Source organism: Penaeus chinensis, chromosome 9 (genome assembly GCF_019202785.1).
Source record: "Penaeus chinensis breed Huanghai No. 1 chromosome 9, ASM1920278v2, whole genome shotgun sequence".
In the NCBI taxonomy this organism is placed as follows: Eukaryota; Metazoa; Arthropoda; class Malacostraca; order Decapoda; family Penaeidae; genus Penaeus; species Penaeus chinensis.
This window is the reverse complement of record NC_061827.1, coordinates 11259751-11277250: the sequence shown is the minus strand read 5'-3', so window position 1 is coordinate 11277250 and position 17500 is coordinate 11259751. Positions and strand designations below refer to the sequence as shown.

At 33.5% G+C, this 17500-nt stretch overlaps 2 protein-coding genes across 2 annotated transcripts in view; one reads left to right on the top strand and one right to left on the bottom strand.

Moving 5' to 3' along the window:
- The window catches only part of LOC125028650 (solute carrier family 22 member 20-like), an 11080-nt gene extending 9131 nt beyond the window's left edge, over positions 1–1949 (top strand). The window contains exons 13-14 of the mRNA XM_047618125.1: positions 1682–1741; positions 1911–1949. Of these exons, the coding sequence (XP_047474081.1) occupies positions 1682–1741; positions 1911–1949 (99 nt within the window). The remainder of the gene's footprint in view (positions 1–1681; positions 1742–1910) is intronic.
- Positions 1950–1951: 2 nt separating this feature from the next.
- Positions 1952–17500, bottom strand: part of LOC125028649 — a 25891-nt gene continuing 10342 nt past the window's right edge. The window contains exons 6-13 of the mRNA XM_047618124.1: positions 17295–17500; positions 13759–13796; positions 13163–13601; positions 12829–13050; positions 12251–12712; positions 11913–12131; positions 2492–3007; positions 1952–2376 (exon numbers count right to left, since the gene is read on the bottom strand). The exon at positions 17295–17500 is cut by the window's right edge and continues 13 nt beyond it. Of these exons, the coding sequence (XP_047474080.1) occupies positions 2152–2376; positions 2492–3007; positions 11913–12131; positions 12251–12712; positions 12829–13050; positions 13163–13601; positions 13759–13796; positions 17295–17500 (2327 nt within the window). The 3' untranslated portion in view covers positions 1952–2151. The remainder of the gene's footprint in view (positions 2377–2491; positions 3008–11912; positions 12132–12250; positions 12713–12828; positions 13051–13162; positions 13602–13758; positions 13797–17294) is intronic.

Here is a 17500-nt window from a genome sequence, read left to right as displayed (position 1 = left end):
ATATACATATATATATTAATATGTATGTATATGTATATATATACAGTATACACAAAATAATTACAAACACAAAAGTAGTAAGTGCCTCCAAATGAATTACATTATCTAACCTACACAATGATTGCTGTGGCCACAACACCTAACAGCATTCTGGCTCTGCTGGTCAACATATTTTGGTAACTTAAAGTTTATAACTATCAATGTTCATGAACGACTAGAAAGGAACCAATTTTAAGTTATTTAGTTTTGGATCATATGATGTAGAAGTTTGTTGATTTTCACTAAAGTTCCATAGATACATAAATTTGAATAACACAAAGACTAGGTATTCCATCACAAACTACAGCGATGGTTTATCTGGTTATGAATAAAACGTAGCTAGTATATATAAAACAAACTAATTTCGGAAGATGTTTCGTCGTGAATGACTAAATAACCTAACCTACATACCCAAGATACCATAAAACTTCTCACATAAAATAGTACTACCTATTTGGACTTGCATATCAATCTATACTCCTTCGTCAACAATTGAGAAAAAAAAAAACAAAAAAAAAACGGAAGACAGAAAAAAAATAACTTAATCAAACCCGATAAACTGTGGCGAACGGCTTGCTACAAACGTCATTGAACCTTATTGCTAAACATTTTCGATGTTGTAACATTATTTCGGTTCAAAGTACCTCTAATAAGTTACTTTTCTTTTATTTGGGTTGATTTTGGGCCTTCCGTAAAGCCTAACTTTCTGGATATTTATACTCTGCACTTTGTATAGCTCTGTGTCCGTTTTCTTTTGAGAAGATGGGGACATTGAAAACTATTTTCTTAGGTGGGTAACTCGTACATTTTCGTCAGAACTGTAGTGTCAAATTAATGATATATAGTTTTATTGTTACTACTAACGGTAATGTGTAGATAACATAGACAGGTTTCCACATTGAAAACTGTTATGAGGCCATTTATCAAAGAAGGAGTTATGAGACGTCATCCTGAAATCTCAAGATTGCATGAATTATATAAATCAGAACAACAATAAGGCGTTCATTCGCACATAACATAACATACGGAACTAGAAGTAACCTATTAAAAATTATATTCTCTAACACAGGGGCGCAACAAATATTTTGAAATGGGTGGAAGTCAATATCTACTTCAAAACACACACACACACACACACACACACACACACACACACACACACACACACACACACACACACACGCACGCACGCACATACACACACACACACACACACACATATATATATATATATACATATACATTCATACATACATGCAATATATATATATGTATATATATACACATATATATTGATTCGTTTATCGTCGCACATTTCTACATTAGTTAACAGGACAATTTCAATTTAGCTTGTAACGCTTATTAATTCAGACATAGCTGTTTGTTGTGACAAAGTCCTTTGGTGTTTACACATATTTGATTGAGAGAGAGAGAGAGAGAGAGAGGGAGAGGGGGGGGGGTGTATTACTGTTCTAGCTTGCAAATGAAAATAAAAACAGAAGAATGAAAATAATTCTATCGAATACCATTTTTTAAATACCTAAACCTAGACATTTGGTTTTGGTACAAGAGAGTTTATCATGAGCTGTTTCAGGGTATGATTTTCTTAATCGGTGTAATTTTCACATTTCAATCTTTGCAGCATAATTCTCAACAGATAAGCTATGGCAGTCACATTGTCCTATATTTTATTCAAGAGACCGTGAGCGAGGAAGACATGTGTGTGTGTGTGTGTGTGTGTGTGTGTGTGTGTGTGTGTGTGTTTCTGTCTATGTATGTATGTATGTATGCACAGACTATATTTGATTCTATGCCTGTAATCTATACATGGCAATTTACCGTTAATTTAGTCTGAGAAACCTTTACTTTAGATAACTTCAGGATACGACACAATAGGTCAGGTAAAGTAGAGTAGATTAATAAAGATTTATTGCATATAAAAATATATTCAGAAAATATATAATGTAACAATATTCAATAAATATCTTCAACATACATCGATATCATCGAGAACATTTCATACAAATGGGTTTATTAATTAACTTTACAATCCATTTTACAATTATACACATGTATATTGTATAATAGTTAGAATATCTAATGTTCTCTATTTTAAATTTTAGGTGCACTAATGGTGAGGACACCGTCGGAGGACATTGCTGAAGTGACAGCATTCATGTCTACTGCTTCAGGAAAAGTGAAGCGCCGACAGAAGCTCTTGCTTGACCTCGAGGTTCCGTCGCTCTTCTCCGCACGACCTTCCACCACCACCTCCTTGTTATCCACCACCTTCACTTTGACGTCTTCGTTCATGAAGTCGTGGACGTCTAGCACTACCTAATTGTGGTATAAGCAAATATTAGTATCATTTAACGTGAGTCATGATGCGAAAGTAAATTAATTTTAATATATTTCCTAAAGATATAACTTCTCCACGATGCCACTTCCTCACCTTAAATCCATTTTGATCGTCTGTAGTCTTCATCGCCTGAGTCTCATCCTTGAGCTCACGTTCCCGTAGACTTCGGTAGCAGGAGAGTTCGTCGTTGGCACTCCCTATAATATCATGCCTGCTGAGGACTTCATTGACAGCCGTTTCGAAGTCCTTACGAACGTCTTCGAAAAAGGAATCAGAGAAGAACTGTCCCTTCGAGGAGATGGAAAGGCACTTGTCGTCCACTGCGTCCTTGCTTGACTGTATATTGTGTGCAAGCATGGATATGATTTCACCGATTTTATTACGGGCGTCTTTTTCTTGCTTTTCTTGTTTCCCCTCGCTGATGATTTTGTTCATTGGTGACGACGATGAAGTCACTTCAGACCTCCTAGTACATGAATTCTGATACTCGGAGCGACAACTTTGCTTTTCTGATTTTGTTTTCTCTGTGAGAGTTTCTTCAGTGCTTTGAGATGAAGTCTGGGAAACCTGAGCTTCAGAAACCGCACTGGGCTTGGATCTTGATGTTTTCTGATTTAAAAAAGTTTGAATTATTGGACTGTACTTAAAGAACTAAATTAATCGTTTGCAATCCATAATTTAAAATGAGAAGATTAATGAAAATGCTTGTATAAACTTACCTTTGGTACAGTAACAGTGAGGATGCCGTCAGATGACATCCCGGACCTCACGGTGTCGGCACTCACGAGTCCTGGGAAGCAGAAACGGCGGAAGAAACTCTAGTTGGACACATAATCGTCTTGCTTGATCTCCAAATTGCCTTCGATTGTTAGCTCATTCTCGTCCACCACCTTGACCTTGATGTCGCCTTCCTTGAAGTCTTGTACATCCACCACAATCTGAATTAATTGGAAAATGATATTGATATTAATTAGCACGCATGGATGCAACAGCTTGAGTTTATGAAACGAACGATTGTTTACATGATAAAATGAAAGTCAAATGTCATGTCACTGACCTTATAACACTGGTGGTCCTCGTTGAAGGCAACGGCTTGGTTCTCTTCCTGCAAGTTGTGCTTTCGCAAGTTTCTGTACATGTCCATGTGGTCGCTCGCAGAGTCCAGTTGTCCCCACTCTTTGAGAACTTGGTCGACGGCTTGTTGGAATTGCTGTCGAGTGTCCTGGAAGAAGGAATCGCGAAAGAAAGGACCTCTTTCGGAAATGGGAAGAAGGTGGAAGGGAGCAAGTGGCTTGGCCTCCATCGACTCGCTCGAAGCCTGCGTGCTCTGAGACTCCGTCGACTGAGCCTGATCTTCTTGCACTTTCACTCGAGATGATTTTGATGATTTTTCTTCGACACTAACTTGTTTTACTTCGTCGTTGTTTGTAATATTCTTGTGTGTATTTGTAGCATCAGCAGAGTTTTTGTGCGAGGTAGTGATTTTGATAGTTTGGCCCTCCTTGTTTGTTAAGGAATTCTGGAAGAAGAATTTCATGTAAATGAAGGTTCATTGTCTGTAAAACGTTTTTACACAATGTGCAGCACGTAAATGATGATTGTGTTCACTCCGTTTTCTCATATTTTACCACGTACCTTCTTCGGAACAGTAACAGTAAGAACTCCATCTGCTGACATGGACGAGGACACAGTGTCTTCGCTCAAGAGACCCGGGAATGAGAATCGTCGACAGAAAGTGCTCTTCGAGACGGAGCCATCTTGTCGCTTCTCGACGCTACCTTCTATCACCAGTTCGCTGTCGTCCACCACCTTCACCTTGATGTCACCGTCCATGAAGTTGCGCACGTCAATCACGACCTGGAAAGTCAGAGGTCATTATTGTACATTTAATGAATTCATTCATACAAGCAATATGCAAAAGATAATGACAGGTATGTTTCACTGTAAGATAATTACTGTGGAAGCCACTTACCTGATGCGACGTATTATCTTGGCTGACGGAAACAGCCTGATTCTCTTCCGTGAGGCTGAGATCTCGCATTCGTCTGTAGGAAAGAAGGTCGTCCTCGAAGGATGACCGTGAATTGCATTGATTCAGCATGTCTCGCACGGCGGTATCGAACTGCTGGCGGAGGTTCTCAAAGAACGAGTCGTGGTGGAAATGACCCCGTGAGATGATGGGCAGCATTACCTCTCGGTCAGCCTGGTGTTCAAGGTGTGAGATGCGTTTCTGTGGTTGATCACTGTTCGTGGTTGTTTTGGTTTCACTGGCAATTGCACTGTTCTGGGATGAAGACGTTTTGACTGTGTGGAAGGAACTGCTGGCCTTGAAGTTCTTGCTGCTTGCACTGCTTGTGTTGTCTTCAACGTGAGAAGATATGTGCTTCTGAATTGGGGCCATTTTGCTTTTTCTTTACACAGATCTATTAAGACCTTTTGATAAGAGGCGGGATGCTGAGTTAGCGGTGTGTTCACTACAAGTGTTAACGTGGAAGTAACTGGCGGGTCAGACGAAACGCCGCGTTTTATGTGGCCCGACTTGGAGCGACGCCCACCACCTAGACATACCTGATGATGTCATAGCGCGTTCCTTTCCCTTCCTCGCGCTATGAGAAGATTCTGGTTCATTTCTTATTCTTTTTCTGTGTATCGATTTGTATTCTTGAAATGGTGATGCTCATATTCCTAATATAGTAAAGATAGAGTTACCATATGGGTGTAGCGTAAGTTGATAACTAATTTTTTAAATTTTATTACATTACTGTTATTGTTATTGAATGTGTTATTATTATCATAATCATTATAATTATAATGATAATCATCATTACTTTCATTATTATTATTATCATAATCATTATAATTATAATGATAATCATCATTACTTTCATTATCATTATTATAATAATCATTATAATTATAAGGATAATCATCATTACTTTCATTATTATTATTATCCTCATCATTACATAAACCTTATTTACGATCTGCAATAAATTCACCATTATTAATCCTTGTCTTTGATGTCGATTTTTCTACATTTGATATAACCTCGTTACATGGAAGATATGATAACTATCACGTATTGCTGTTTGCGAGGAACCCTTGATCTTTTATTCTTTATTCTGATATTATTCAAATAGTACCAGAATGCCCATCTTACGTAAGAAAATCAGCCAAGAAAGAGGGATACAGATCTCCACTTTCTCTAGAAGTAAATTATAAATTTAATCCTGTTTGTATTAGGGCGAGTCCTCCGTGACGCGCCTCTTGAATTCCTTGAGACCAAATATGGATGTTGAAGTTTGTTGTGGTCCTTGACAGCCTTATATACAAGAATACATAAAAGAAATGATCTCATTTCGTAAATATTATGCTATACGATTTATACGCTATATATATTTGAGATATATGTGTATATATATACATATATAAATATATATATATATCTTATATAAATATACATATACATATATTCATATATATATGTTTATATACATATATATACAAACGTATATACACACATACATACATGCATACACATATTCAGGTGTATATACATACATATCTATTTATCTATCTATCTTTATATATACATTTTATATATATGCATATATACACGGTGTGTTTGTGTGCATACATATGTGTGTATGTGTGTACACATACATACATGCATACACATATTCAGGTGTATATACATCCATATATATTTATCTATCAATCTTTATATATATACATTTCATATATATGCATATATACATGTGTGTGTTTGTGTGCATACATATGTGTGTATTTATATACATATGCATGTGTGTGTATATATATATATGTATACATATATTTTATATATATATATATATATATATATGTGTGTGCGTGTGTGTGTGTGTGTGTGTGTGTGTGCGTAAGTATATATATATATATATATATATATATATATATACATATCTATACATATATAAATATATATATATTTATATGAATATGTATATACGTTTATAAACAAACGTTTACATGTATATATGTGTATATGTGTGTGTGTGTGGGTGTGTGCGTTTGTGTGTGTATACATATATATATGTATGTATACACATATATGTGTATGTATATATGTATATATATGTATATGTGTGTATATATATGTGTATATATACTATATGTATGAATATATACATACATATATGTATACACACATATATACATATATTTATATATATACACATATCTGTATATAAATATGTACATATACATATATGCATGCATATATATATATATATATATATATATATATATATAAAATATGTATGTGCATTTATATATATACATATACTGTGTATATGTATATATATAAATGTATATGTACACACACAATATATATATATACATATAAATATAAATATATATATGCTTGTGTGTGTCTGTCTGTATGTATGTATGTACATATGAGTAATATCTGTATATATGTATATATGGAAATATATGTATATAGGTATATATACGTATATATATGTACATATGTATGTGTGTGTGTGCATATTTGTTAAACACACTTAAACAGAAACACACACACACACACACATATATGTGTGTGTGTATTACATCATTTTCACCGTTAATCACTGGTAAGTTATGTTCACACAAACATACACACGCACTCATTCACGCACGCACGCACGAACGCACACACACACACACATATATATATATAAGTTTATACACACACACACACAAAACATCAGGGATGTGCGTTGAACACGATGTACTATTCATCCGCGATCTTATTCACTGTTTCTTAAAAAAATGGATGTTGAATGTTGAATGAAAAGCGATTTTCAGGAATTATTAATCTATCTGATATTTTTAATGTATAGCACATTGCAAAAACTGTGATTATCTTGAACATAAAACAAAAGCTAATATGGCCCAAATTTCCTGTGTCAGAATGTCAAACTCACAGATCTACATACACATATATATTCTATATATACATACAGAGAATATATAAACATACCTAAATAACCATATGGCTGTAGCGTACGTTGATGACTAAATACTTTTTTTTTTTATTACATTACTGTTATTGTTATTGGATGTGCTATTATTATCATAATCATTATACTTATAATGATAATCATCATTACTTTCATTATTATTATTATCATAATCATTATAATTATAATGATAATCATCATTACTTTCATTATTATTATTATCATAATCATTATAATTATAATGATAATCATCATTACTTTCATTATTATTATTATCATAATCATTATAATTATAATGATAATCATCATTACTTTCATTGTTATTATTATCATCATCATTACGTAAACCTTATTTACGATCTGCAATAAATTCACCATTATTAATCCTTGTCTTTGATGTCGATTTTTCTACATTTGATATAACCTCGTTACATGGAAGATATGATAACTATCACGTATTGCTTGATCCTTTATTCTCTATTCTGATATTATTCAAATAGTACCAGAATGCCCATCTTACGTAAGAAAATCAGCCAAGAATTTGGGATACAGATCTCCACTTTCTCTAGAAGTAAATTATAAATTTGATCTTGTTTATATTAAGGTGAGTCCTCCGTGAAGCGCCTCTTGAATTCCTTGAGACCAAATATGGATGTTGAAGTTTGTTGTGGTTCTTTGTCAGCCTTATATACAAGAATACATATAATAAATGATCTCATTTCGTAAATATTATGTTAAACGATTTATACGATATATTCATGTATATGTATGTGTTTATATATATATTCATATAAATATATATATACATATATTCATATATATATATATATATATATGTATGTATATATATACACATATATATATACAAACGTATATACACACTCATACACACATACATATATACATACACATATACATATATATACATACATATTCAGGTGGATATATATCCATATCTATTTATATATCTATCTATACATATACCTTTATATATATACATATATACATATGTGTGTGTGGATACATATGTGCGTATATATATATATATATATATATATATATATATTAATTTATATATATGTGCGTGTGTGTGAGTGTGAGTGTGTGTGTGTAAGTATATATGTAAGTATATATGATCACAAACACACACACACACACACACATATATATATATATATATATATTTGTATGTATATATATAAATATACACACACAGATATATAAATGTGTGACACACACACACACACATATATATATATATATATATATATATATATATATATATATGTGTGTGTGTGTGTGTGTGTGTGTGTGTGTGTGTGTGTGTAATTATATATATATATATATATATATATATGCATATCTATACATATATATATTTATAGGAATATGTATATGTTGATACATAAACGTATACATACACACACACACACACACACACACACACACACACATATATATATATATATATATATATATACATATATATGTGTGTGTGCGTTTGTGTGTGTGTATACATATATATGTATGTATATATGTTTATATATATATATATGTATATATATACTGTATGTATGTGTATTTATGTATATATACTATATGTATAAATATGTATACATATATTTATACACATAAATACATATCTGTATATACATATCTGTAAATACGTATCTGCATATACATATTTGTAAATACATATCAATATATACGTTTATACATGCATATATATATATGTATACATATACTGCATATATGTATATATAAGTATATATATACCCACACAATATATATATATATATATGCTTGCCTGTGTGTGTATGTACATATAAGTAATATCTGTATATATGCATATATGAATATATATGTATATATGTATATGTATACATATATATATATATATATATATATATATATATATGTGTGTGTGTGTGTGTGTGTGCATATTTGTAATACACACGCAAAAATAAACACACACATTACCACACACCCACACACACACATATATATATGTGTGTGTGTGTTACATCATTTTCAACGAAAATCACTGGTAAGTTATGTTCATACAAACACACACACACACTCATTCACGTGCGCACGCACGAATACACACACACATATATATATCTGTGTGTGTGTGTGTGTGTGTGTGTACACGACACATCAGGGATGTGCGTTGAACACGATGTACTATTCATCCGCGATCTTTTTCACTGTTTCTTAAAAACAAAAATGGAAGTTGAATGTTAAATGAAAAGTGATTTTCAGGAATTATTAACTGATCTGATATTTTTCATGTATAGCACATTGCAAGAAAATGCGATTATCTTGAACATAAAACAAAAGCTAATATGGCCCAAATTTCCTGTGTCAGAATGCCAAACTCACAGATCTACATACAGACATACGCACGCTTACGAATATACATGTAATATATTTATGAATATGTGAATATATATTGTATATATACGTACAGAGAATATATAAACATACATAAATAAATGAATAAAGATATTTGTATACTTATGGATGTATTTGAACATATATATATATATATGTGTGTGTGTGTGTGTGTGTGTGTATAAATACATATGTGTGTTTCTATGTGGTTGGGTGGGTATGTGCGCTACATATACATAAATATATATATATGTTTGTGGGTGTAGAAAGTATTGTTTTACTTAATGGAGATCAAACGCCTTTATGATTCGAGATTCTGAATCTAGACACTAATTTGCTTGGACGTGTTCTTGCTATAATAGTTTCTTTGTTCACCCGTATATCAAAAGAGAAAAACAATTCTTATCAATGATAGTTTGATATTTACTTCATTTTTTTTTCAGAATTGTATTGTACTGTAATTCAGAATTATATGCTATGCGAATGCACAATGTTTTATTGTTATTCTTAGCATTATTTGTAAGACAGAGAGAGGAATAAGCAAACGAGAGAAGCATTTGGATTTTTGTACATTATATGTGTACATCAACATGTATAAAAATTGTTACCCTTGTGTACCTGCATTTCAGTGCTTGTTTCTGTGTGCTTCCCCTTATCAAAAAATCTATAGATAGATAAACTTTTCATTACTTATCTATAAATGATAAATTATGAACGAATAAATATTATCTCTATATGTATAACTTTATTGAAAATATAATTCATCGAACTGATAATGAAAGTCAGTTCCCTTAACTCTCTTCTCTATTTCAAAATAGAGAATGACGTGTGGTCGAGCGATTTATTGAAATATTGTACGCGTTTGTCTATATGTTTCTATAGCCTAAGCATAGCAGTCTACCATGGACAAGTGTCTGTAGTAAGAGTTTGGCACCAAAACCATTAATTAGAGGTGGATAAAAGATATGATAGCGGAGGTAATGTAAAAAACAGTATAAATAAATACATTTAATTTCGTATAAAAATATATTAAAGTCAAATATATATATATTTTTAACAGTGATATTCTTTAAATATCTTCAGCATAACAATTAATAACCTTGGCATTGTGAAATATCTTCACATATTATCTCAGCGGATACAGTCTTCAGTGTTCCCCATTTTCAAACTTTGGGTGCTGTGATGGTGAGGACACCGTCGGAGGACATTGCTGAAGTGACAGCACTCATGTCTACTGCGCCAGGAAAAGTGAAACGCCGACAGAAGCTCTTGCTTGACTTCGAGGTTCCGTCGCTCTTCTCCGCACGACCTTCCACCACCACCTCCTTGTTGTCCACCACCTTCACCTTGACGTCTTCGTTCATGAAGTTACGGACGTCTAACACTACCTAATTGTGGGATAAACAAATAATAGTATCATTTAACGTGAGGCATAATGCGAAAATAAATAATTTTTAATGTTTTTTTATAAGATTATATTACTTCTCCACGATGTCATATCCTCACCTTAAATCCGTTTTGATCGTCTGTAGTCTTCATCGCCTGAGTCTCATCCTTGAGCTCACGTTCTCGTAGACTTCGGTAGCAGGAGAGTTCGTCGTTGGCACTCCCCATAATATCATGCCTGCTGAGGACTTCATTGACAGCCGTTTCGAAGTCCTTACGAACGTCTTCGAAAAAGGAATCAGAGAAGAACTGACACTTCGAGGAGATGGAAAGGCACTTGTCCACTGCGTCCTTGCTTGACTGTATATTGTGTGCAAGCATGGATCCTATTTCGCCGATTTTATTATGGGCGTCTTTTTCTTGCTTTTCTTGTTTTTCCTCGCTGATGATTTTGTTCGTTAGTGACGACGATGAAGCCACTTCAGACCTCTTAGAACATGTATTCTGATACTCGGAGCGACAACTTTGCTTTTCTGATTTTGTATTCGCTGTAAGAGTTTCTCCAGTGCTTTGAGATGAAGTTTGGGAAACCTGAGCTTCAGAAACCGCACTGGACTTGGATCTTGATGTTTTCTGATTGAAGAAAGTTAGAATTATTGAACTGTACTTAAAGAACTAAATTAATCGTTTGCAATCCATAATGTAAAATGAAAAGATAAGTGAAAATGCTTGTATAGACTTACCTTTGGTACAGTAACAGTGAGGATGCCGTCAGATGACACCCCGGACCTCACGGTGTCGGCACTCACGAGTCCTGGGAAGCAGAAACGGCGGAAGAAACTCTTGCTGGACACGGAATCGTCTTGCTTGATCTCCAAATTGCCTTCGATTGTTAGCTCATTCTCGTCCACCACCTTGACCTTGACGTCGCCTTCCTTGAAGTCTTGTACATCCACCACAATCTGAATTAATTGGAAAATGAAATTGATATTAATTAGCACGCATGGATGCAACAGTTTGAGTTTATGAAACGAACGCTTGTTTACGTGATAAAATGAAAGTCAAATGCCATGTCACTGACCTTATAACACTGGTGGTCCTCGTTGAAGGCGACGGCTTGGTTCTCTTCCTGCAAGTTGTGCTTTCGCAAGTTCCTGTACATGTCCATGTGGTCGCTCGCAGAGTCAAGTTGTCCCCACTCTTTGAGAACTTTGTCGACGGCTTGTTGGAATTGCTGTCGAGTGTCCTGAAAGAAGGAATCGCGGAAGAAAGGACCTCTTTCGGAAATGGGAAGAAGGTGGAAGGAAGCAAATGGCTTAGCCTCCATCGACTCGCTCGAATCCTTCGTGTTCTGAGACTCCGTCGACTGAGCCTGATCTTCTTCCACTTTCACTTGAGACGATTTTGATGATTTTTCTTCGACACTAACTTGTTTTGCTTCGACGTTGTTTGTAATATTCTTGTGTGTATTTGTAGCATCTGCAGAGCTTTTGTGCGAGGTAGTGATTTTGATAGTTCGGCCCTCCCTGTTTGTTAAGCAACTCTGGAAGAAGAATTTCATGTAAATGAAGGTTCATTATCTGTAAAAAGTGTTTACACAATGAGCAGCACGTATATGATGATTGTGTTCAATCTGTTTTCTCATCTTTTACCACGTACCTTCTTCGGAACAGTAACAGTAAGAACTCCATCTGCTGACATGGACGAGGACACAGTGTCTTCGCTCAAGAGACCCGGGAATGAGAATCGTCGACAGAAAGTGCTCTTCGAGACGGAGCCATCTTGTCGCTTCTCGACGCTACCTTCTATCACCAGTTCGCTGTCGTCCACCACCTTCACTTTGATGTCACCGTCCATGAAGTCGCGCACGTCAATCACGACCTGGAAAGTCAGAGGTCATTATTGTATCTTTAGTAAATTCATTCATATAAACAACAGATAATGACACGTATGATTGAGCGTAAGATAAATAATTACTGTGGAAGCCACTTACCTGATGCGACGTATTATCTTGGCTGACGGAAACAGCCTGATTCTCTTCCGTGAGGCTGAGATCTCGCATTCGTCTGTAGGAAAGGAGGTCGTCCTCGAAGGATGACCGTGAATTGCACTGATTCAGCATGTCTCGCACGGCGGTATCGAACTGCTGGCGGAGGTTCTCGAAGAACGAGTCGTGGTGGAAATGACCCCGTGAGATGATGGGCAGCATTACCTCTCGGTCAGCCTGATTTTCAGTGTGTGAGATACGTTTCTGTGGCTGATCACTGTTCTTGGTTGTTTTGCTTTCACTGGCAATTGCACTGTTCTGGGATGAAGACGTTTTGACTATGTGGAAGGAACTGCTGGCCTTGAAGTTCTTGCTGCTTGTACTGCTTGTGTTGTCTTCAACGTGAGAAGAGAAGCGCTTCTGAATTGGGGCCATTTTGCTTTTTCTTTACACAGATCTATTAAGACCTTTTGATAAGAGGCGGAATGCTGAGTTAGCGGTGTGTTCACTACAAGTGTTGGCGTAGAAGTAACTGGCAGGTCAGACGAAACGACACGTTTTATGTGGCCCGACTTGGAGCGACGCCCACCACCTAGACATACCTGATGATGTCATAGCGCGTTCCTTTCCCTTCCTCGCGCTATGAGAAGATTCTGGTTCATTTCTTATTCCTTTTCTGTGTATCGATTTGTATTCTTGATATGGTGATGCTCATATTCCTAATATAGTAAAGATAGAGTTACCATATGGCTGTAGCGTACGTTGATGACAATTTTTTTTATTTTTTTATTACATTACTGTTATTGTTATTGGATGTGTTATTATCATTATCATAATCATTATAATTATAATGATTATCATCATTACTTTCATTATTATTATTATCATAACCATTATAATTATAATGATAATCATCATAACTTTCATTATTATTATTATCATCATCATTACATAAACCTTATTTACGATCTGCAATAAATTCACCATTATTAATCCTTGTCTTAGATGTCGATTTTTCTACATCTGATATAAACTCGTTACATGGGTGATATGATAACTACGTATTGCTGTCAGCGAGGAACCCTTGATCTTTTATTCTATATTCTGATATTATTCAAGTAGTACCAGAATGCCCATCTTACGTAAGAAAATCAGCCAAGAAAGAGGGATAAAGATCTCTACGTTCTCTAGAAATGCAACAAATTGATCCTGTTTGTATTAGGGCGAGTCCTCCGTGAAGCGGCTCTTGAATTCCTTGAGACCAAATATGGATGTTGAAGTTTGTTGTGGTTCTTTGTCAGCCTTATATACAAGAATACATATAATAAATGATCTCATTTCGTAAATATTATGTTAAACGATATATACGATATATTCATGTACATGTATGTGTTTATATATATATATATATATATATATTCATATAAATATATATATACATATATTCATATATATATATATGTATGTATATATACACATATATTTACAAACGTATATACACACTCATACACACATACATACATGCATACACATATACATATATATACACATACATATTCAGGTGGATATATATCCATATCTATCTATTCATCTATCTATACATATACCTTTATATATATACATATATACATATGTGTGTGTGCATACATATGTGTGCATATGTATATTCATTTATATATATGTGCGCGCGTGTGTGTGTGAGTGTGTATGTGTAAGTATATATATATATATATATATATATATATAAATGCACACACACACACACACACACACACACACACACATATATATATATATATATATATGTATATATATTTGTATGTATATCTATAAATATATACACACACACATACATATATGTGTGCGTGTATTTATATATATATATATATATATATATATATATGCATATCTATACATATATATTTATAGGAATATGTATATGTTTATACATAAACGTATACACACACACACACACATACACATATATATATATATACATATATATGTGTGTGTGCGTTTGTGTGTGTGTGTGTGTATGTGTGTGTACATATATATGTATGTATATATGTTTATATATGTATATATGTATATATACTTTATGTATGTATATTTATGTATATATACTATATGTATAAATATGTATACATATATGTATACACACATATATACATATCTGTATATACATATATACATATCTTTATATACATATATACATATCTGTTTATACATATATACATATCTGCATATACATATTTGTAAATACATATCAACATATACGTTTATACATGCATATATATATATATATATATATATATATATGTATATATATATATGTGTGTGTGTGTGTATTTATATATATATACATATACTGCATATATATATATATATATATATATATATATACCCACACAACATATATATATATATATATATATATATATATATATATATGCTTGTGTGTGTGTGTGTATGTACATATAAGTAATATCTGTATATATGTATATATGAATATATATGTATATATGTATATGTATACATATGTATATATATGTGTGTGTGTGTGCAAATTTGTAATACACACGCAAAAAGAAACACACATTATCACACACTCACACACACACATATATATGAGTGTGTATTTCATCATTTTCAACGAAAATCACTGGTAAGTTATGTTCATACAAACACACACACACTCATTCACGTACGCACGCACGGACACACACTCACACACACACATATATCTGTGTGTGTGTGTGTACGACACATCAGGGATGTGCGTTGAACACGATGTAATATTCATCCGCGATCTTATGCACGGTTTCTTTTTTCAAAAAGTGGATGTTGAATATTAAATGAAAAGCGATTTTCAGGAATTATTAACTGATTTGATATTTTTCATGTATAGCACAGTGCAAAAATGTGATTAGTTTGAACATAATACAATAGCTAATATGGCCCAAATTTCCTGTGTCAGAATGTCAAACTCACAGATCTACATACACACAGACGCACGCATACAAATATACATGTAAAATATCTATGAATATGTAAATATATGTTTTATGTATACGTACAGAGAATATAAAAAAATACATAAATGATTAAAAATATATGTATACCTTTGGGTGTGTTTGAATATACATACATACAAATATATGTATGTGTTTGTGTGTGGGTGAGTGAGTATGTGCGCATACATATACATATACTTATATATATATATATATATATATATATATATATATATATATATGTATATATATATGCAGAAAGTATTGTTTTACTTAATGGAGGTCAAACGCGTTTATGATTCGAGTTTCTGAATCTAGACACTAATTTGCTTTGCCATGTTCTTGTTATAATAGTTTCTTTGTTCACCTGTATATTAAAGAAAATCTTATCCATGATAGTTTGACTTAATTATTAATTTTCCAGAATTGTAGTGTGCTGTAATTCAGAATTATATGCAATGTGAATGCTGAATTATTTTACTGTTATACTTAGCATTATTTGTAATACAAAGACAGGAGTGAGCAAACGAGAGAGGCATTTGGATTTTTGTACATTATATGTGTACATCAACATGTATAAAAATCGGCACCCTTGTGTACATTCATTTCAGTGCTTGTTTCTGTGTGCTTGACCGTATCAAAAAATCTGTAGATAGATAAACTTTCCATTACTTATCTATAAATGATAAATTATAACTTTATTGAAAATATAATTTATCGAACTGAAAAGGAAAGTCAAAGTTCCCTTAATTCTTTTTTCTATTTCAAAATAGAGCATGACGTGTGGTCGAGCGATTTATTTAAATATTGCACGCGTTTGTCTATATGTTTCTGTAGCCTAAGCATAGCAGTCTGCCATGGACAAGTGTCTGTAGTAAGAGTTTGGCACCAAAACCATTCATAAGAGGTTGAAAAAAGATATGATAGCGGAGGTAATGTAAAAAGCAGTATAAATCAATACATTTCATTTCGTATGAAAATAGATTAAAATCAAATAAATACATTTTTTTAACAGTGATATTCTTTAAATATTTTCAGCATAACAGTTGATAACCTTGGCATTGTGAAATATCTTAACATATTATCTCAGCGGATACAGTCTTCAGTGTTCCCCATTTTCAAACTTTGGGTGCTGTGATGGTGAGGACACCGTCGGAGGACATTGCTGAAGTGACAGCACTCATGTCTACTGCGCCAGGAAAAGTGAAGCGCCGACAGAAGCTCTTGCTTGACCTCAAGGTTCCGTCGCTCTTCTCCGTACGACCTTCCACCACCACCTCCTTGTTGTCCACCACCTTCACTTTGACGTCTTCGTTCATGAAGTCGCGGA